Source organism: Xyrauchen texanus, chromosome 17 (genome assembly GCF_025860055.1).
Source record: "Xyrauchen texanus isolate HMW12.3.18 chromosome 17, RBS_HiC_50CHRs, whole genome shotgun sequence".
Classification (NCBI taxonomy): Eukaryota; Metazoa; Chordata; class Actinopteri; order Cypriniformes; family Catostomidae; genus Xyrauchen; species Xyrauchen texanus.
In genome coordinates, this window is record NC_068292.1 from 862,415 (window position 1) to 886,586 (window position 24,172).

General features: G+C 37.9%; 1 protein-coding gene across 1 annotated transcript in view; it reads right to left on the minus strand.

Moving 5' to 3' along the window:
* Positions 1-233: 233 nt before the first annotated feature.
* The window catches only part of LOC127658145 (iroquois-class homeodomain protein irx-2-like), a 50,510-nt gene continuing 26,571 nt past the window's right edge, over positions 234-24,172 (minus strand). The window contains exons 4-5 of the mRNA XM_052147265.1: positions 7,073-7,255; positions 234-2,950 (exon numbers count right to left, since the gene is read on the minus strand). Of these exons, the coding sequence (XP_052003225.1) occupies positions 7,089-7,255 (167 nt within the window). The 3' untranslated portion in view covers positions 234-2,950; positions 7,073-7,088. The remainder of the gene's footprint in view (positions 2,951-7,072; positions 7,256-24,172) is intronic.

Sequence of the window (24,172 nt, forward strand, 5' to 3'; positions counted from 1 at the left end):
AAGTAATTAACCTGTCCTGTGTTTTTTTCCTTATTCAACACTGTCCAGACACTAATGTTGGTTGTCTTTACATTACAATAATAATGAAAGTTTACGTCACTTTGCCTCCTGAGTGACAGCAGGCAGCTACGCTCCTGATTGGTTAACGCGGCGCGAATTGACGCCAAAGTTCAGATTTTTCAACTCGGGCACGAGTGAATGCACAAAATGCACCATTCGCGCGTAACGCGCCAGACGCTCAATTCGCACGAACTTGACGCGCGAATGAGGCGTATTCGCGTCTACCGCGCCGCGCTCTACGCCTCATTCACGCCGCAGGAATTTTTTACGCGCGTAACGCGTCTTTGCATTGACTTAACATTGAAATCACTCGCGCCTGACGCGCTATTCGCGTCCGGTGTGAATGCAGCATTACACATCTGTGCTGCTCTTAAACTTTAGTTTAGAATGGCACGAACATAAGCAGAGTGATACAAACAGTGAAGCGTCCGAGTGCTGCTGTTCTGAGACATCAGTACTCACAGAGCATGTCTCGTCCAATCAGATTCGAGGACCAGAACTAACTGTTGTATAATGTTAATTAATATATAATGCATACTATTGCATAATGTGTTCTGTGGTTTTGATTATTCAAACATTGTCGGACCAATGCCTGGTTAAAAACAAATGTATAATAATAATAGTAAATAAATACTACTATTACTTCTACCAATACTACTAATAATATTAATAATAATAAAATAAAAAAAAATCTATGAAAATAACACGAAGCCAATCATATCCCAATAATGACACTGTAACAAGGAAGGCGAGGCCAAGGATATGGATCTAAACGCAGCTTTAATAAAACAAAGGTAAACAAAGTAACTCAAAACACAAAGAAACAAAACGCAGGGAACAAAGCACAGAGCATAAGGTAACACATGTGAAACCAGGGGAAACAAGGGAAGGAGGAACACCTGGGGAAACAATCAGGGTAAATCAATCATAAAATGACACTGCAAAGGACTAAAAAATGAACACAGTAAACGGGATTGGAGAAATAAACAAGAATTTCAACATACACGTCTAAGCACAAACAGGGAATATGTGACAGACACTTCATTCTGGTTCATCTTTACCGTCAGTTTGCAAAGTCCTAATGCATGTTTTTCAGTTATTATTATTATTATTTTATTGTTTATACATTAAAATTTCTCAAAGTCACTTGGCTAAGAGCTCTCTCTCTCTCTCTCTCTCTCTCTCTCTCTCTCTCTCTCTCTCTCTCTCTCTCTCTATCATATACACACATATCCTGTACATTGAACACACATGCTGAGAGGGGGAGTAATGTAAACTGCTGCCATAGGTTTGGTCTTGTTTTGTCAAAATGACAGACATCAAAAATGAGTTAATTTTCCAAAATTTTCAGCAAGTACAACCATGCAAAGTCCATCATGTTACAGTGCAAAATAAACACTGCAATGAGATTACAATATTTTTCCCTAAATTTCAGGGAAAATTTATAATTTCTGGTCACTTTGACAGCACCAAATTAGCAGAAACTCTGGTATGTGTACACTGTGTTGCATACAGTAAGGCATATAGTATTTCATATGTTCATATTTCAATATAATACAATATGTGATTAAAGAAAAATAAATTCAAAAAAATTGTTGGTAAGTGTGATGGTAAGTTATTTATAGAATGTATGCCATGCTAAAGCAGTTTTCTATTGACAGACTGGATAAAAACAATAAAGAAAGAACAAATTGTAGAGGGATATTTGGCATTCTCTGGCCACATACACACTGCAGCTAAATACGGTTTACAGTTCATCTTTGAGTGCTTCATCCTGTTCTGTACACACAAAGATCAGTAATACAGGAGTGACACATTCTCCAACCAAATTAAAGGATTTGGGTTCAATACAAGTTAAGCTCAATCAAGAGCATTTGTGGCATAATATTGATTACCACAAAAAAATATTTTGGCATGCCCCTACTTTTCTTTAAAAAAAGCACAAATATTGGTTCCACAGAGACACTTACAGTGGAAGTGAATGGGGGTACATTTTTGAATGGCGAATTCCTCACTTTTTCAAAAGACATAAACAATATGCACGTAAACATGATTTAAGTGTGAGAAAAAACTTACTGGCCTTTTCTGTGGAAAGTTATAGCCAATTTTGCAACTTCGATGCCATGACAATATAATGCGAGAGTAACAAGGTTAATGTTTGGGAAGATAAAGGATGAAGTGGGAGCCGGTTTCATGGTCCACATGAGTCACTTTTTCTTAACATAAAACACAACATAAACAGTAACACAGATCAGCTTTTCAGCACAACACTCTAAAACACAGAAACACAGTCTTTGTGTGCAACTCTCTCTCTCTCTCTCTCTCTCTCTGTGGACTGGGAGACTTTTATCTCCCCATCTCTCACTGTGAACATACAGTAGAAACAGTAATTAGTAGCAATTAATCTCAGGTGGAACTCCTTACCGCATTATCTCTCTCCAGACGGATGCTTGACAGCATCTAACTAAACATTACCAGTAAGTCTATGGTCGATAAACTCTTTGTGCACTATTGCAGGAATCAGTGCTTTATTCTGTACACACACATAATGAAAATGTAGGGGATTTAGCCCAATGACCCTTCAATCTTGTCTCGATTTGCCATGTTATCTATCTATTTGTGTTTTTTTTTTATTTTTAAAAAGACAGAGCTATCAAAGCTATGAAGGTTAATTGGGCAACATGGTTGCTTGTGTTTCGTGTAAGCCTGATGAGTTGGAATTGAGCTGAGATGAAGAAAGCATTTCCGGTGTGAATATTTAATGGCTGCTCTCCACTGAGGTTTGCTGTACTGTATCCTGTGGACATATAGCCTGCAGCAGAACAACATCCATCCTGGAACAATGCTCCTGGTCCACTCAGCCTCATAGTAATGTGCTGCTGTCAGAATGCTGCAGGTAAATTCGTAGTAACGGGAACAAATGTTAGAGGCATGTTGACAACTTTTCAATGTCAAAACGCACCACTAGGAACCACTGCAAGTTTACAGCCATTTTAAAGGTTTGTAGATCTAGTGATGTTCAACGGCAATACAGTATTGTAGCATTTCAGCATTAACACATTTATGTATGAGATATATATATATATATATATATATATATATATATATATATATATATATATATATATATATATATATATATATATATGGCTTTAGAATGTACTTGTAAATTTTCAATTCAGTGTTTTAAATTAAATATATTTTTAGACATTGTCAATCTGACATGCTAACAACACTGAGTGGATGATGGCACCACAAGAATGATGCTGCACTCCATTCAAAGTCAGTGTGGGTGACTTGAAATCACTGATCTCTATTCCATTTTCAGGTTCTTAGAAGATGACATAAGAAAACAAAACTGCTCTTGGCCATGTGTAGCATAAATCATGAGTAAGATATCTGAACATTCTGTGTTCTTTCAGACAATGTGCCATGACTACTGTAATATTTATGCTGTCTTCTATGATTACAAATTCTTATTTTGTAATAGTACTGTTTATGAACTCATATTTAGATATATATATATATATATTTTTTTTTTTTTTTTTTTTTTTTTTTAGTTCCTGGTTTGTCTCTGTTCTCTGAGCTCCCCTTGATTTATCCCTGTGAGATAATTAGCATTTTTTGGTAAACTATCCCTCTGCTGGAAGAATTCGAAAATACATCTCTTAGAAATGTGTTGTTTATTTGAATGAATAGAAACTTTCTGGGGCAGCTGTTTTTTTTCTGATGAATTTGTACTCATTCTTAAGGTTGTTTTTCACCTCTGTGATGGAGTTTGAGCCATCTCAATCACAGCTCTATGGCTGCTGTGGTGTGCTGAAAGCTGACAAATTCCCTAGTGCCTTGACACCAACTTGTGAACGTTTCAATTGCCATAAAATTGGTCATTTAATCGCATCGTGTCCTACGCTACGTTAAAATGCAAAAACCTGCGAAACACCAACACCTCTCCAAAGTCATTGCCTGAGTATATGTGCTCAGTTTCATCTGTTGATTTGTGTCACTTTCTGATTCAGATCGTAAACCTATCCACATTTTGAGAGACGCAGGGTCAGCACAGTCAATCATTTTCAAAGACATTCTGCTGGTCTCTTATCAGTTCAGTTGTAGTTCTGATGTGTTGGTTCAGGGTATTGATCTTAGTGTTGTCAGATATGATATAGTTTCAGGGATGGTTAAATTAGCAGTTCATTCTCGATTGCCAGTGAAGAGAGTTTCTCTCATTTTGGGGAATGATTTGGCCAGAAGACAAGATTTCTGTGTTCCTGAAGTGACAGCAGTCTTGGGTGTAATGCATTACTAAGTAAAGAATAACTGTACTTTTTTCATTGAAAAAGTAATTTGATTAAAGTAAGGGATTAGTCTATTTTTCTGTAATTTAATTACAGTTAATTCTGATGTTATTGCGTTAAATACTGTGTAGACTATAAAACAATTCTATATAAAAAAATAGTGAATTTTAAATTTTACATTTAACGACTAATGTAAAATAATGTTTTCTAAATTAACATCGCCCCCTTAAATTCATAGTCCAGTTTATGAATAATTTAATTGATATGATTTATTTGAAAGAATTTAAAGAACAGTTTCATGTCTATCCTTGTATTTTTCATCTGGTCGAGGTTGATCAGCATTTTATAAAGTAAGTAATAATAAGTAATGCAATTACTTTTCAGAGAGAGTAATTAGTACAGTAATCGAATTACACTGTTGAATATCCATCCATCCATCCATCCATCGTCAACCGCTTATCCTGTGTACAGGGTCGCGGGGGGCTGGAGCCTATCCCAGCTAACATTGGGCGAAAGGCGGGGGACACCCTGGACAGGTCGCCAGTCCATCGCAGACTGTTGAATATGTATTTACTAAGTAGTAATTAATCACTTTTTTTAGAGTAACTTACCAAACACTGAGTGACATATATGACTAATATATTGAATGGAGAAAATTAGTGCTGGTCCAAAACATCGCTGTGACATGAGCACAAGCTCGAAAGTTTGAAAATGCGGTTGATCTTTCTGACTCTTTCCTGTGTCCTGATGTTCCCATGCTAAATCCAGTAAAGATTGTTCTGATTGTGTTGAGATTGAAGGTAAATCTTGTGTGGATTCTGGTATATATTTTCCTCTTTGAAAAACACAGTTGGCAGTTGCCCAACATTCTGATGACACCCTTCATGAAATTTTGTCTGTTGTTGACAAAATTGCTATCTGAGCATCCAGTTGCTAATTACTTTGAGGATGGTGTATTAATGCATAAGTGGACCCCAGAAAATTCAAAACACAAGTGGAGCTCATTTTTCCAAGTTGTTGTTTTAAAGTTCTACAGGCAGCATGATCATGAACTTTCTGGTCATGTTGTTATTAGGAAAATATAAAGTTGCCACTTGAAACACTACTTTGGCCCTCCGTGAAGTCTGAATTGTCTCAGTACTGCAGATCCTGTCACGCATGTCAGGCTGCTGAAAACCCAATCAGGTTATTCCCCCAGCACCTTTGAAACCCATTTTAGTTTTGGGTGAACATTTATGAGAGAAATTTTATTTGATTTTGTTGGACCTTTTACAAAAAGCCTGGACACTCTTACTTGTTCACACTGATGTGTGCATTTACTAATGACCCTGCAGCCATTTTGTTGCATTTTAAGGCCACGGCCATAGTGAAGGCAATCATTACATTTTGTATGAATTCCGGTTTTCCCAGATATATCCAATCTGACCAAGGCTCATATAGTATGTCCAGAGTTTTTGCCAAAGAAATGGATCAATTGAGTATAAAACATCATGTATCCAGTACATATCACCCGCGGAAGTAGAAGGCGAAGTAGAAGGATTTCACCAAATTCTCAAGACTATGCTTTTGAACTGTATTGGCCGTGAAAAGGATTGGGATAAAGAAATACCACTTTTGTTGTTTGCCGTATGCAACAATGTGCAAGAGTCCCTGTGGCAGCGGGGGTGTGGTCAAGTGTCGTCCGGAGAGAGAGAAGAAGCTCACTCACCGGAGCCTGGTCGCCAGGGAGGGGGCTGGTGCTGTGACCTCCTCGGAGCCTCTCCCACCGGTGGCCCTCACGAAAATGTGGCCAAGCGACGATCAGGGGGCCTTCCTTGACATTTTCAAGAAAACCGCGGAGGTTTGGAGGTGGCCCCCTGATCAGTGGGCGGCCCGCCTATTGCCCCTGCTCTCTGGGGAGGCGCAGCTGGCGGTACAACAGCTCCTTGCCGCCAGCCTGCTGGATTACAACCACCTAAAGAAGGCCATCCAGCAACGGGTCGGTCAGACCCTAGAGCAGAGTCGGCAGCTCTTCCGCTGGTTGAGCTTCGGGAAGGATGGCCGCCCGCTCGCTTTTGCGCAGCAGCTCTGTGACGCCTGCCGCAAATGGTTGCTGGAGGGGGAACCCTTAAATAGTCGACCTGGTGGTACTGGAACAGTTCGTCTCCCAACTTCCCCGAGGCATGTCTGAGTGGTCCAGTATGACCGCCTGCCGCCCAGCCAACACGAAGAAGTGCACAATTGGGGAAGTTAGGTATCTTAGGTTCCACTTGGTGCACGGGCAGGTGCGTACACAGGTTGACAACACCGCAAAGACCGCAGACTGCCCAGCCCCAAGACCAAAAAGGGGCTAAGGCAGTTCTTGGGGCTGACTGGCTACTACCGAATGTTTGTGCCTAGCTACTCTGATTTCACCAGCCCACTGACTGACCTACCTAAAATGGGACTCCCGATCTGGTCCAGTGGACTGAGTCATGCAAACAGGTCTTCCTTAAAGTGAAGTCTGCACTGTGTGGGGGGCTGTTTTTACATGCACCTGATTTCTCTCTCCCCTTTATTTTGTTGACTGATGCATCTGACAGGGGGCCAGGCGTGGTGCTCTCGCAGGAGGTTGGAGAGGAGCATTTAGGAGGCCAGTGCTATTTATTAGTCGCAAGCTCTCCTTCAGGGAGACAAAACATAGTACCATTGAGAAGGAGTGTCTTGCGATTAAGTGGGCTGTTCTGACATTCTATTACCTGCTGGGGTGGGCCTTCAATCTCTGTTCCGATCACGTGCCAATTCAAGGTGGTCCACAGACCGGGGGTGCAGATGATTGTGGCTGACTTTCTCTCCAGAAATGGGGGTAGGTAGGCCAGATGTTGCCCAGGCCTGAGTCAGCGGTTGGGGCATGTGGCATGGGGACATGGTCATGTGTCGGTCTGCGGGAGAGAGAGAGAGAGTGGTAAGGCTTGTCACCTGGTTCATAATTACCCCTAACACCTGTCTCTCGTTATAGTGATGCGAAGGGAGATATAAAAGGCACGCCAGAGAGCTACATGGGGAGAGAGCGACCAACAAACCTACAGAGTGTTTTTTCCATTATATTGTGAATCATTTAGTTTGTATTGATGGTTACCCTAACAGTTGAACATTAAATTAACTTATCTTGAATCTGCTTCATTGTCTCATGACTCCTCCATTGCCCGAACAAAGATAAAATGAGAAAACCCAGGTGGTGTTCTGGTGAAAAATATATATGTAAAATTAACAAAAGCTGGACGGGAGAATTAAATTTTATACCTTGTAGCCATATCAACAATGCCCATGCCTTTTGCAATATGTGTCGCACTGATTTTAATATCGGACACGGTGGGGAAATGACGTTTCTCAGCACATTAAATCACAATGGCACAACTTGTATGAATTTAGCCTGCCTCTGCCCTAAAGAGGTCTTCCCGGATTTTGATACCCAACTGTTTACAGGTATGGTGATGTTGTCATATACTTGCAAAGAGTATTTAATAAAGATTGAAGGTGCGTTTTTGTTGTTGTCAGATGTCCTCCCAGTGCATTACTGACTGCCCTAAAGTCAAAGACACTCATACAGCACCTTTGCTTTATGTCTAACACAGCCTTAAAAATTCAGGCTCTATTGGAACTTGGCTAGCATGGTAATTCTATGCTACACCACTAGCACTTTGCTCCCAGTATTCTCCCGCCAGTCACCTCTCTGTTCATCAAATTAAAACTTGAAGGTTATGTTTTGGTCTTAAAGCTGACAAAGAAGGTTAGAGTTATTGCATCAGAATTGATGACAATCCTAATATGTTCTGATACAGGCTCCACGCCAACCCTTCCAACCCAAGATCACCACCACCATGTGCGCTTATATATAGACTGGTGAGTGCTTAGCCCCTAGGACACTGCTAAACAGAGAGAAACACAGCTCAGCATGTTTGCTGGAAATCCAATTATTTGTCTGAAGCTTTAAATTCAAAAGTGTATTAGAAGTCCTAAAGCAATTATGACTCACTTGGAGTTGGCTGAGAAGGTGTAAAAGGCCAGCAGATCAACCAGTATTGTTTTTCCCCTACTTTTTCAAAGGGACCAACAAAATTCTCACTCTCCTTCTTCTTAATATTAATACTTAAGCACTTAAAGTTTGAAATCAGCTTGCAGTACTGTCTTGAGGTTAGGGTCAGTGTTTTGCTTGTTACTACGAATGACTCAACATGATCACGCGGGAAGTCGACATGTTGCTACCAAATGTTCCAGTTTCCTGACAGTGATCCCATTCTGCTGAGGAACTGACAATCGTCATCTCCCATATGATATTTTTGCATCCATTCAAATGTTTTTAGCACATTGCATCAGCAGCCTCAGAGATACTGGTTCTAGTCCCGTGCTAACACCATCAAGTAATCACATTCACATGATCAATGACAAGTGCCACTCAGAGTTTTCATTTTCCTGCTAAGATTAAATTATTACTCCACTCTCAGTTAGGTTTAAGATTTAAGATTGTTACATTATTTACAACTAAAAACAACTCACTTTGCAACTCGCATTTTGCGCCACTCTGTGGACATTTCAGCCATAAGCACTTCTTGCTTTGGCCACTGGATCATTGGTTAGAATTCATAGATCATATAGTCAACTAATATAAAGCTAATGAATCCGGCTTCTTGGTTTGTTTTATGCAAATTATTTAAAAATGTATTATACACCATTTAATAAATCTTGTATGTTGACAAATGTGATGTGGGTGTATTCACTTATGGTTATTCACAAGCATGTGTACATTCTCCCATCTCTCTCATGCTGTCTTTGTTTATATCGCTGGTGCTTGACAGGAAATAAATATATAGGACACAGATGGTTCAATAACTGGAGAAGAAACTCATTAATTTAATATTACTTGACCCAGCATTTTCACGTGCAATTTCATCAAACCAACTTGCACCTAGACTTAGCATGTGCTTGCAGGAAAATACCAAATCGTCATGGCAACATCCACTGATTTTGCAGGCATGACTTATGGCATAGCGCTGCGCTTAGCACTAGCACCCTTAAAATTGAGTCTGGTGTCTTTGTTATGTTACTTTTGACAACCTCAGATTTCAGATTTGTGCATTTTCATCTATATATGTTAGTCATACTGGCTGTACAGATTCACCATTGTGTTTTATTTAAGTTTATTTTAAATATTGCTTTATCCTTGTGCTTCTTGGATAATCAGTCAATCTTTTTTGTTTTTTTTTTGGCTACACAATAAATGCAAAATACAACAAGGTCATACATTCTGAACTTAAAATCACACTGTGTGCATTTATATATATATATATATAATACTGGCTTCACAAATACAACGTGATGAAATTTTTAATATTTTTTATTTTAAATATTGCTGAAACACTGTAGTTGTTGCATCATCAGTCTAACAAATATTTATTATTTATATATTTATTCTATAAGTGAATTCATTTTTTTATTTTGAAGTCATTATTTGTGCCTCTTTGTATAGGGAGTTTCTGGAGTGCAATGTGCAAAGATGGCAGCATGCAGATTGAATACATTGGGGATGTATGCACTAGCCGAAAAACTGCCATTGAGATGAATGGGAATACTAATCGATAATTATCTAGAGAGGTATTATATATAGACCTCCTTGGTAATGACATATGTGTAGCATTAGAAATCCTCCAGACCAACAAAGTGCACATACTGCAATTTCCCAATATCCTCATTTAAACCTAACCTGTTGAACCAGCCAGTAGCACCTTATAAGAGATCATAGTCTGATCATTGTTTTAGTGACATAAGGCCTTTCGATGTAATAGTGGATGTTATTTGCATGAAGGTTTTTAAAAAAATAAAAATGATTTTCTAAAAACTAATAATGTCCATATTTGGGAAACAACATTGTCTCTTTTTGTTATTTGACCTCATTTTTAGTAATGCACTCTGAGGTGATTGATAAAACAACTGAAAGTCAAGCATGAATTGCTGATATGCCTTGGAGGGTGCCACTTTCAGGAGAGTAGGGTAAAATCAATACAGTCAGTCATACAAGGACAACGCTGAATGTTCCTTTAATGATGCATACGCTGTGTGCTTTAAATTATAAAGCCCTTATTTTGGAGGCTTCTCTCTGAAGACATCCTGAAGCCCTAGGCAATACTCCTCAGTCTTCTGTCCTTCTATTATAGTTCTCTCTCTCTCTCTCTCTCTCTCTCTCTGTCATAGTCTCCCTGTCTTTCTAACTTTTTAGAAAGAAATTTGGAAATAATTTTAGTCTCAGTAACTATTCAATTTAAATGTATTGAAATAATAACAATGTCATAGAAAAGGTAAATGCTGACCATGTGGCACAGTTTAGCACCTAGATGGCTCATCATATCCAAAGATGAGATCCATTTTCATTGAATCCATTTTTCTTTTAATATAATTTCTATTATTTACAGCCTTTTGTTGCTCTAAAAGTAAAATAAACTAATTTAAACACACAAAGCATGATTGCAGTGAATGGATGCATACTGTATCACTGCAAAACTATTATATTGAAGAATTACAACAATAAAAAATAAGTTCCTACAGTGTCTATGAAGGGGTTTGTTGAAATAGAATAGAATGTGGAATTTGTACATTTTTAAAAAGCTAATTGTGACAAAGTACAAGATACAATTTACCATTTAACATGATGTAACCTATATGTTTAGCACCCACAGTCTTAGTATGAAGACTTTATAATATTTCTTAATGTTTATATAAACAAATATATATATATATATATATATATATATATATATATATATATATATATATATATATATATATATATATATATATATACTGTATATACAATTTATATATATATATATTTTTAAATAAATACATTTGAATGAATAAGGACATACATTGACTAATCAAAGTAATAATCAAAGATTAATCAAATATCAAAATAATCATTAACAGCCCTAATTTCCACCATATCATCATTTTATCATGTCAAATTATGTTTTGTACTCCTGTGTTTTGTATTGCTAATGCTAGTTTCTCGATATTTGTGTCCTAAAACACAACATATAATAATTTTTCACTGCTTTTTGCATATTTTGGCAAAATTTTCAGCATGATGGTATGGATAAAAGTGTCAGCTAAATGTATAAATATAATATTTTTTTTATTTTTTTATTATTTAACAAAATGCAACACACCTTACAGACAGCATGCAACAATTATAAAAGACATGAAGACACAAACAATAGACTGCATATAATACCGGTCAGCTCTTGAACTTCGGGAAGGCAAACTGCAGTTGAAATAAACTGAGTATGAAGCAAAACTAAAGTTGCTTTTACCATATAGATATTTCCTGGTAAAGCATGATTTTCTGCTGCCTTGAAACGATGTGTGTTGTAAATAGCGCATTCAAATAAAAAAGACTTGACTTAGATACTTTTTAAACATTTGAACATATGGACAGGACTGTTTGTAAAGTTGGTGGGGTTTTTCTTCATTTGGGGTGCTTGTGGGTATCTATATGTTCACTGGGGCACTATTTATTATTATTATTATTATTATTATTATTATTATTATTTTTCTTTTTTTTTTTTCTTTTTTATTATACACTTTGTTCTTAACATCACATCTCATCTATCACCTTTTCTCATATGTCACGTATTCTTCACTAACACTTGTCACTTGGGAAAAATGGTTGAAAATGACACCAGAACTAAGAGACATACATATTGAAATGGCTTATTTGTATATCACTCTTTGACAATTATAAGAATTTTTTGTTTTTTATTTATTTTTATGATGGATTTTAATATTTTAAGGGGACTTGGAATGATGTAGAAATTATTAACATAATGTATAATGTACAAATATGGCATTTTAAAGTAGAACAAAATACATCAGAGGGACAATTTTAATGTGACCTTCATTTTTAATAAAAAAATGAAATAATTTATTATTATTATTATTATTCTTCAGTACTATTGTATATATATATATATATATATAAACGATGTTGGACCTAAATGTGCCTGTAGTAGATGAAACAAAGTATAGTTACATAAGATGTATATTGGTGTTGTACTACTCATGCATGGGATATTCTACAGGGGTGTGGACGTAAAGTTTTTCCGGCGTACAGGTCAAAGCAAAGGCAGCGGCGGGGCTGCAGCTTGCACTGATCTCTCCGCTACTGAGTTCCAAAACAGCAGAGAGGCACTGACCGCTGTGCAAATCATAAACCTCTCAGTTTGATGATCAACTGAGCAGTAAATTAATTAATCATCGTTTCATGCCTCATCAAGCACTTGGGCAAGTCGCGCCACAGGAGCCCGGCCCAATTAGCCAATGGAGGAGCCAATTGTTTTCTTTAGCTAGGTGAGTGCTCGGGTGGATGGGGGAGGGTGCATTTGAACAAGTTAATAAATATGTCGTCCGTCTGTATCAATGGCGGAATGCTGGCGCACCTGTAAGACGTGGAGGTACATGAGCTCAGTGGGACCCGACTCGAGCTCTCCACAGGGGTGGCTGGGAGCGCGGCTCGCTGTGTCCACAAATAATGTGCTTTTCCAACAGTATCGGCAGTGACCTCCCCCCTGTGGTGTGCACAACGGCGTTCAAGCATCTGCAGCTTCAGTGCGGGCAGGTGACTTTAAGAGACGCTTCCTCTATCTTTGGATATGCTATGCAAATGGTCCAGATTAGTTCCTCATGCTGACTGTGTCAGACTGAGCCAAGGTTATCTGAGACCTGGAGAGTGCCATACTGTATCACAGAATGAGAGTGAGATATTTAATAGTAATCTACTGAGAGAACATTGCAGAGTGAGCAGTATAAAATATATACAAGCTGTAGTTTTAATATGGTGATTTCTGAATGAATGTTTAAATGTCAGTGTGGTCAAATCAACTATAAAAAAACACAAAATGAGATTCAGTGCACAGTAGTAACATTTTTGGTCTGTTCCTCACATAGTACTATGACATGAATTCATACTATTTAATTATATCATATATTTATATATCTATTTGCACTAAGTGCAAATAGCAAAAAAACACATCTTGTTTGCATTAAGTGCAAATAGTTCTCTCAACTCCACAACCCTCAACCTATATATTCATTTTTATTTTTATTACACAATAAGTAGTACTGAAGAAAATATAAAAAATTTGTGCAGACAGGAAACAGTATGGAAAAAAAGTGTGACAAACGGAGGAATTGAACCTGGGTCGTCCGCATGAAAAAAGCACATCCACACTGTCGTTGCACATCAAGCCACTACAGTGACACTATATTTCTGCATGTATAGTTGTTGTTTTTTTCATCGCAACGGTGTAAGATACCACTGTGAATCAGAACAGAGAGTCTCTCAGCTCACCGTCCAGCTGGCCAGTACACATCTGCTTTTCATACAACACAGGGACACAATATTCTGTTGAAACACTAGATAACATTACATAGTTTGATCTTCAGCTGTAAAGTATGGTTGAGAGCAGTCAGCCACAGTGATGCTAGAGTTTCTGTCTTTCTTACTCAATGTTTTGGTCTTTTTGCCACTTTTATTGCGAGTGAATGAGGATGAGATGACAGGAAATGATGGGCAGAAGAGAGGGCAATGAGATTAGGAAATATTGCAAGTTGGACTCAAACATGTGTCGCTCACATGAACATTGTTGATTAACATCTCAGAGTGATTGTTCTAACCAGTAGGCCATTGCTCCAAAGGCAGCATAGAATTTCATTTTGTGTGTTTCGTCAACTTTGGAAAATTGTATTTATGTCTTTATTTATTTATTTATTTAGTTAGTTAGTTATTTAAATAAAGGTCACATAAAACCGACTTTTTGCCAGGCCTTTATTATTTATTTCTGGTAACTTTTAAATGTATTTTATGCACAGATGTAATTGTTTAAGTTTTGTTTTAAACTAGGAAAATTCAATCTAATTATTGTTTTCCTTTACTACATTTTTTATTTATTTCGTATGTTGAAAATTGTGTTACAAGTGATATTTTAAGAAAACAAAAGAGAAATTAATGCAAATACCACATGTGAGCAGAATATTTATTTTCCAATCAAAACGTATTTTTTTTCTAAATTATGCAAAAAAGTGTGAAATATCTCAAAATAAATAAATAAATATATAAAATATATAAGTGTATATACAAAAAAGGATACAAAAGTGTTAACTGTGAAATTAGCATTTTTAAGACAAAGGAGTTGTTTCAAAATAATAATAATAATAATAATTTTCATCACTGCCATTTCCACCACATTATTCTATTAAACACAATACAGAATTTGAGATGTGCTGGGAATGACACTGTGGTGGGAATTTTCATGACATTCAGAGAAAATAAAAATATATAATTGAAATCTTGGTGATCGGAATCATGGTCATGCACTGTTGAGCATTGTTAGAAGACAATTCTAATAAAATAGCAAGTGTGAAAATGTTTTCAACAGGATTTTACTTACTGAAAATGTACAGGGCTAAAAGTGCCCGAATGTAGAGAATACCTTAAAGGAATAGTTCATCAAAAATGTTTAAGTCAACCACTGGAGTTATGGATTGCCTTTATGCTGCCTTTATGTGCTTTTTTCAGCTTCAATATTGTGGTACCCATTCACTTAAATTGTGAGACCTGAAGAAGTCAAACACTGGAATGGCATGAGGGTGAGAACCTTTAATACGTTTACAGATTTGAAAATATGTACTTTGCTGTTGGAGCTGTGGTGTAGTTGGAAGAGCACAATACATTTGATCGGTTGAATCACAGGAACGCTGGTTTGAATCTGGCCTGCATCATGTTCCGATCACATTTACATTTCTCGTTCCAATCCTCTGTCATTTAAAAAGCCCATACATTAAATAAAAAGGATACGTACTCTATATCTTGCCTGCTAGATAATAACTGGCAGTAACAAAACAAATAAATAGGTTATGACCTTAAATAAATGATGTGGGATTGGTAGAAAATGAAAGCAGAAAAATTGGGAATAAAAACGAATAACCAGGTGTTGTGCTCTGGGAGTCTGCTAAAATTGAAGAGAAGAAAGAGTGACACAAGGGGCCATATCATCTCTGTTGTGTAGGCCGGAGCTGGCAGGAAACCTAAGCTGGCCAAAGCTTCTAAAAGTCTTAACATTGTCACTACAAATTCCTGTGCTCATGACAGAAAATGACATTGTGTGCTCCAGCCAGAGGGAACCTGGAGCCATGCTACAGGCAGTGAGGGATAAGCAGATGTTACAGCCTGAGGAGTGGCTGGATTGTTTGCTTCTCCAAAGGGCCTGAGGGACGAGGAACCAATGAAAGCATGCACGAGGAGAGCCAAAACAAGAGAAGGTAACCTTGCCTGGAGTCCTCTCCACTGGAGTGTGTGCACTTACAATATTCCACCTTGTGTCTTTCGTGCTCAGCTGACCGCACATGTGTCAAAACCAGTTCTGAGATGGAGCGATCCCAAGTCATGTTTGTGTACTTTGCGGAGAGTGCACCAAAACAGCTTTTTTTGCATTTAGACTGGCTTTGCTTGAAGACCCATATTTTACATTAGAAATCAAATGGCCACCCAACACAGTACCAAAGCTGTGCATGATGCAAAAGTTAAAAAAAAATAACAATACATAAAATCATGGTTATCTGTGTCACCAAAAACTGGTCCATCATTATTCAAAACTAGATAGTTAAAGTTTTATGACAAGACTTTGATTTTAGCTTGACAAAATTTAAACTAGCTTTAAAATGTTTAAGTTTGATGGATGTACAGCTATTAAACAGCCAGTTAGCTAGATATATAGACAGACTCTTGGTTGGATGGATGGATGGATGGATGGATGGATGGATGGTTGGTTGGATGGATGGACGGATGGCAATTTAAAGGTGCTGTAAGTGGTATTATCTGTTCTGGAACTTCCATGAGACTGAGCCGTTAAATTAAACATGCCAAGTCTTTCCTTAACACCGCACTACAAAGATAGCGCTGAGGCCGTCACTGAACATCTTACAGTCGTCGAACACAACGGTAGCAAAATAACGCCCAGAGCTGACTACTGTTATGAATCGGTCACATTTTTGTTTGCTGTTTTTACAGTGTAGTGCTGTCAAAGAGACCAGTGAGATATCTCATGACACTTATTTCAGTGATATCTGCAGCGACACGTAATTTAGCAGAGACCGGCCACTTCATTTAAAATTAATGGGAGAAATTGGAATGCTCAACCAAGGAGCTCTGAGCACCCAACAGTCAATGGATGTAGAAAGGAAGTCCCGCCTTACAGTTAAAATAGCTAATCACCTTTTAGATACAGACATCACCTGTCAATCAACTCTAGAACGCACATGCGCATAAGCTATACAAGCCGGGATATTTTAGTTTTTTAACGTAATATGAGGTAAAGAATCACTATTTATGATACCAGATTTTATTGCTGATTTGAAATATCTTCTTTATTGTAATCTTGACAACTGTTTTTGAGATTTTGATCTTTCTTCGTTCAAGTAGATAGGAGCTTCACTGGCATGACTGGAAATAGCCTCCCGAGAGCATTTCAGAGATAGCCGACAGTGGACTGAATCGCTAGAAAGACTTGATATCTGTCAGAGAAAAGGAACATTTTCTGTAAACTTTTTCACCCTCCCAAAAAAACTAAAACAAAATAGCGTACTGCTTCTTTAAAACAGATCAAAGGCCTTTTTGTGGGTTTGTTTACATTAGAATATTTGAGAGTTGGAGTTCCGTTGGCCCATTTGAACATTTGTCTGCTGTGCAAAAACCAGCAGTTCTACTTCCACATGACTGAGCTGTTGAATTAGCCACGCCCCCTCTTTCCAAAACCCCACACTCCAAAGAGACCAAATGAGCATTATTGAGAGCAGAGACGGTTGTTAAAACATCAGCAAAATAGCGCCATCAATTGACAACTATTATGAATAACATGGCATAAAAATGGCATTAAGCCACAATAATTCACTGCAACTATAATTCTATAAGAGAGCGCGAATTAATTGACATGCAGAAAGACAGGCAGAACGTTTCAGTGACCGCGACTCACGGACACATTTTTGTTTGTTGTTTACAGAGACTAGAGCGGTCACAGAAATCAGTTAGATATCTCACAACACTGATTTTATTAGTCATTTTTAAGTACAATGATTTAGAAATACATAGCACACTTTTCCAGAACATTCTGAAGGTCTGTTCAATGGATGTAGCTTAAAATCAAGGAGAAATTAGTGTTAAAGGGATAGTTCACCCCAAAATAAACATTCTCTCATCATTTACTCACCCTCATGCCGTCCCAGATGCACATGACTTTCTTTCTTCTACAGAGCACAAAATACGATATTTAGAAGAGTATTTCTGGCACAATGCAAATGAATGGGTGCCAAAATTTTGACTCTCCAAATAGCACATAATGGCATCATAAAAGTAATCCATATGACTCCACGGATGAGCCAGCACTTGGTAGTATGTCACAAGATTCAGAAAAGCTTCTGCTGTCACTGCAGTCCGGGAGGGTAAATATCAACAGTTGCCTTTGCCCAGTTGCTGGCTGTGGGAAGGCAACAACCCGGATAGACCGGCACCTGAAATTGCACACGGAGCTGTCCAGTTCTGAAAAGGAGAGCGCAGTCTTGTCCTGCAAGAGGAAGAGGGTGATCGGACAGCTGGCAGCACTTAGGGCCACGAACCCGGAGGTGCCACTGATTAGCACCCTGGATTTGGGTCCGGACATGGAGGAAGCTGATTGCCCATTTGAAGAGGAGGAGGAGGAGGAAGAATGCAGCAACCCTGGCTGTAAAAATCTAATTGAAAAGTTGAAGCTTGAAATCAGTAACCTTAACCGTAGCAACGACACGCTGACCGGTGCCCTGCAAAACGTTACCCAGAAGTACCGTCGTTTGCAGAAGAGGGCAGAATCCAGGGGTGCGGGCCGCTTAATCAAGGCAACCAGGAGACTGATCTCTTCTAACTTCTTAGAATAAATTAGAATTTTCTCATTTTTGGGTGAACTAACTTATTTATTCCTTTTAGACCAATGTATACTTCGGTTTTGACATTCAAGTACAGCTCGCACACAGTTTGCACAACTCAAATGTCATCTTCAGCACAGTCCTTGCGGCCTGTCCAGCTCAAGGACTGCCTGCATCTTCGGCACATGCACAGTGCCAATCCATTGACTGTACTAAAGAGTATCACAAAGCAGTCGGAGTGGGCATGCGTTGAATGTATCCTTTTACGCTTGCGGTCAAAAGAGTATACTTGAAATGCTGAGCACTCGACTGTGTGTGAGAGGGACTGGTATACGGAGGAAAGCACCCAAATTGGACCGGTTGCTAGGGAGGGTACAGTCACATGGGGTAACCTCCTCGTGGTCGCGATTCATGGTTCTTGCTTTCAGTGGGCCGTGTGGTAATTTGTGTGTGGATCGCAGAGAGTAGCATGAGTCTCCACATGCTGTGAGTCTCTGCGGTGTCATGCAGGACAAGCCACGTGATAAGATGTGCATATTGACTGTCTCAGAAGTGGAGGCAACTGAGGTTCGTCCTCCACCACCTGGATTGAGGTGAGTAACCGTGCCACCACGAGGACGGTTTAGGTATTTTGAAGAAACCCTAAACATAGTTTGTAGCATAGCAGTGTGTTGGCTTGATCAATCCAACATAATTATTTACATAACAGAGTGCCAGTTTTTGACAAAGAGGTCAAGCTCAAAAACATCAGCAAAGGTTTGATTTACAGAGGAACTTTTCTTTACTGTATTCTCATTTGTATTTTTTTTTTTAATCTGTGAAATTGTGTTTTTGGATTTCAATAGGATGTCATGGGCCACTTGTCCATGCTGGCATATGCATGACTTGTCTAGCTTTTTTTTCAAATGATGGATGAGTTTGCAGCAGTTTACAGTAATTTGATTGGGCACATGGCCTTTGATTTCAACAAAAAACAATATAGGAAATGTAGATTTATCTGGATTTATCTTTAAAGGTGCACTCAGTAATTTGTTTCTGCATTGCTAACTAGTGGAGTGGATGGATCACCATTCAAATGCAATAGTTTTCAATTATTGATTTCAGAAATTCACTATTCATAATCAGCCATGATTAATTTAATAAATGAGTGAAAGTGTCCAATTACAGGATGTTTACTGAGATTAAGCGAGTAGCATCCAACTTGTCATGTGATTCTAAATGGCAGCTCCCATGAGAGCACCCTCACCATGTAGAATAAAACAGCTTTTATAAGTTACTGATATGACTAGAGACTCTGTGAGTGGTCATGTTTAAAAATACTCTCCATAATGTTTTACTAAGGAAAACATTTCTGAGAGAACCTTTATTTTTTGTATTTATTAGGAACAGAACTGCAACCTGTTTTTGGCTTGTTTTCCAGCAATTGAAAACCACAGATTTAGACCATCATCAAGCTCAGATGAAATTGTACTTCAATAGAAACTGTTCAATTCCAGTCATTACTGAGTGGAGGAATTTTATGTTGCATGCATTGACTTGTCAACTATTCCATGTTCCCCTTGGTGACAGACGATCTGATATAACGTTCAAGGTTCAAGGTCTAGATTGCAGCAGCACTGTGTTTCTTTAACCTGCCCAGACGGTTGATCCGCTGTTGCCCTAGAGTGATGACCCATTTGAAGGGTCATAGAGCAGATTGGTCCCCTTCACCCATCAATCAATAATTCTCTTCCTCACACCCCCTCTGGTCCCATTCTCGGTGCTGTGAGTCACAATGGCAGTAGCTAGAAATATCCGTGTGTCCTCTCTGGACCATGATCAGAAACTACATGTCCTAAAGACTCACATCAGATTGGGAAAGGACATCAATTTAAGCCTGTACAAAAAAAAAAATAAGATCTGAGATCCAAATGTGTGCTGGGTGATGCATTGTATACTGTATCTATGATATACTTGCAGAAATGTGGTCATTTTCTCTACTTAACTGGTGGGCTCATACTGTTATGAATGGAGGCAGCGAAGCAGACGAGGAGATGCGGATCCAAAAGCAGTTTAAACTTCATTAGAAAAATAAACAAGGCGGGTACACAAAACACGGGAACACGGGAAAAACCCTCAATGGGGAAATAAAACATAAAACTAGAAAACACAGGCAGGGAACACACACCAGGCTAACAACAACATTCAACGAACGACAAGGAGTGAACAAAAAGCAGGGCTTAAATACACAGTGAGTGATGACTGAATAAGACACAGGTGAAAACAATGAACAAAATGGCAGTGATGATGGCAGGTGGATTCTGGGAAGTGTAGTTCTTTAACAATGACAAGTGAACACGAAGGCTAACAAAGAGACTAAGGGGCTACACAAGGGACAAAAGTGAAAACTAAGGAATGCAAAGGTGACAAAAATGGCAGACAAAGGGCAACAGTGAAACAAGACAAGGAATTCCTAACACATACTATGTACATATGTCAGACACATGTTTTTGGCTGCTGCTTTGCATCTTGTTGTTCCAATGTCTCACATATTCATTATTATAAAGCAGGCTGTTATGACGTTGTCTCTTAAAAAATGTACAAAAGATGGCATAATCAAAATGTAATGCATTATATTTTTCATTATGTGAAGACTCACTGGTCACCTTACAGGTTACCGTAATTACCTTAATAAGCATGCAACGCTGTTTCGTTGTGGATGGCTGAACTGTGTATTTGCAAACCATCATTGGCTTGACCAGAGACACCGTAACCATCATGTTTTTAATATGCCGCATTAGGTGAAAATAGTTTTCACCTAATGCTCCGCTCTGTCTAGATATTCTCGTCTGGTGTGTGTGCGCTTCTCCACAGAGTTGAGTGCTGTTTTTGCCCCAGACAGAGAGTCACAATGTGCTGTGTCGGAGCTTATCACTGTCATGTTTAATTAACGTCGTGTTGCGTTTCATTCAACTCGGAGAGTTGAAATTTCCAATGTACTTCTGGGAAAATTGCAATTGAATGCCATTTTATGTAGGATTTCCAACTTGGTAACTCGTGCGCAAATCTTCAACTTCAATTTCACTGAGATGCAGGTGTGTGATGTCACGCAAACATGTCAGCGAGGTTTACAGAGTTAATGATAAACATGAATGAGTCAAAGTTCCTACATTACATGATAGTAAAACTTATTTAGCAAACATTTGCAGAGACAGGTGTTCAAAAGTGATTCTTTCCTTTAATTATCGTAAATATGTTGAACAAATGCAAGCACTGCAACATCGTTTATTAGATTGGTTGGTTCTAGACATCTCTGTTGATAATCCATCTCAAAAAATCCACCTGAATTTACTGAAAAGGCACATAGTTTTCATGGTCGATCATTGCTGTAAATTCCGAGTACTCAAGTACTCGTGCCCATCCCTAATTTGTAGTGATGTAACTGCTGATATAAATGAAGAGACATCGTGAATATCACCATGAATTTAATGAACATTTTATCTGGCTTTCATGCTTATTAAAGACTGTGTTATTAGATTTGTTTTGCAATCCTTCATTGTCTTGTGATTTAAGAGAATTTGGGTGTGAAGTCTTAAGATGTTTATTGCATCTCTGATTTAATCTTCAGTTGTAAATGTTGGTAATTTATACTCGTGTTTCAGTGAACTAAATCAAAGATTCACTTGCGCAATCACTCAACAATGTGCATGGTAGTCTCTAGGTGACATTTTTTATATATTGTATATTAACACGTGTTTGTTAATATTTTTTGGAATATGTTGTTTATTGGTATGCATTGTTATGTTAATCAGTGCAAATGCAGTGCATGAAAATGATTAAATGCCCTTCTTCCTTGAGTTCATTCAGTGATCATCTCATGTGATAAACTGTTTATTATTAATTAGATTTGTAGTGTTTTGTCAATGTGTGCTACACGTCACACACTTTGTTTTCACTTGGCAACTACAAATAAAACTAAATGATGGTTGATATGATATTCCTCTCAATGAGAGATTAAAAACATGAATGAATTAAATAAATAATCATTTTAAGTCATTTTCTATAAACAGTGTTGGGGGTAAAGTGATAAAAGTAACGCACGTTACGTAATCAGATTACTTTTCAGAGTAACGAGTAAAGTAACGCAATATATTTTATTTTAGACTATAATATCAGAGTTACTTTTTAAATAAAGTAATGTGTTGCTTTTGTACACCTCTATTGTCCCTGCCCACTGTTGCGAGAAATCAGGAGTAAAATTGTGCAAACTTCCGGGAAGAAACGGAGCGCACGATTGACATTGTATTTCTATAGAGCGTGAGGCCAGAGACTACTTAGCAGAGAGAGACGAGTCACTTCTGGGAGAAATTGGAACACCCAACCAAGAAGCTCAAGCACCCAATTCAATTGACGTAGAAAGGAAGCCCCACCTTGCAGGTAAAAGAGCCAATCACAGGATACAGACATCACCTGTCAATCAACTCGCTAACGCTCATGCACATTTCATGTTTTAAAGTAATATGAGGTCAACATTCAGTTGCGTGAAACAAGATTGATTCATGTGTCAATACACACTGCATTAAAAAACGTAAACAGTAAACGTGTTTAGGCAGAGGAATTATAAGACTAGTCTTCCACTGGTCACGACATGATACACAGGTTGAAATTCTCATTAAATTCTCCAACTTTTGCACGGAACTGCTCCGTGTTGCAGCTCCCTGTTACTGGGAGAACAGGATGAGAAAAGCTGACTCTGGATCAGTGACTCCAAGCAGTGTTTTACATTGATTTTTGTTTTATAATAAACAAGTAGTTTGATTCATGAAACAAGCCGTTTTTATGACATTTTGGCAGCATTAAAAACAATTCCATTCAAGTTGTCAGTATGCACCTTGTGGTATCTGAATGCTCCGTGGATCAACTCAAAACAAGCCTGCACTGAGATGACTTAAGTGAAAAACATTATTTTATTAATCAGACTTATTCCTTGAACATGTTAGACTGGCATTCCCCACTGAATGTTATCATTACTTCTGAAAAACATCTTAAGTTGACTCTGGCATTGTCGATGGGCATAGCACGATGACAGATATGATGCAGGTTTTAGGTAAGACAGTGGTTATTCTTCATTATTCATATTTGCTACCATGTGAATGGAAAAACAAATAATGCATATGCATGTTATTGATTCTTTATTATAAATATGAAGGAAAGACCTACTTTCTAAATATGTGTTTGTTTACTATGTTGCTTTGACATGAGTGTTGTACAGTAGCTAGCATGACCTGTTATGCCTCTTGTATGCAATGCATGGCTTATTTGTAATGTACACTTATTAAATTGTTAGTAATGCTTTACTTTCCATAAAATAACTTTTTAATTAAGTTACTTTTTTAATGAGTAACACAATATTCTTATGAGTTACATTTAAAAGTTATATTACCCAATACAGTTTATAAATATCAAGACTTTTTAGCTACATTATGTTGCTTAGCCTTAATGCAAGTCATCAGCTAAAATAATTTTTTCATCAATTATTCCCTTATTTTTGCCCATTCAAACAGGATTTTTTTTACTAAAACAAAAAATACTAAATATCTCTAAATATATTTCCTTAACAAAACATTTTAACATCAGCATAGCTTTTATCTTCTCTCTTTAAACCATAATATTTTCATTAGCTTGACCAGGGATAAAGCTGAAGTGTGAAGCTTTTCTGTGTTAAAATAACTCCTCTTATCCCACCTTAATATGCAGAGCCAACTGTAAGTAAGCCATTTGTTGGTTAGTTTTCTCAAAAACTGTGAATAATTTGTCTCTGTGGTACTGTAAAAATGGTTCTGTGTTATTTTGATCGACCCGTCCGTAATGACATAATG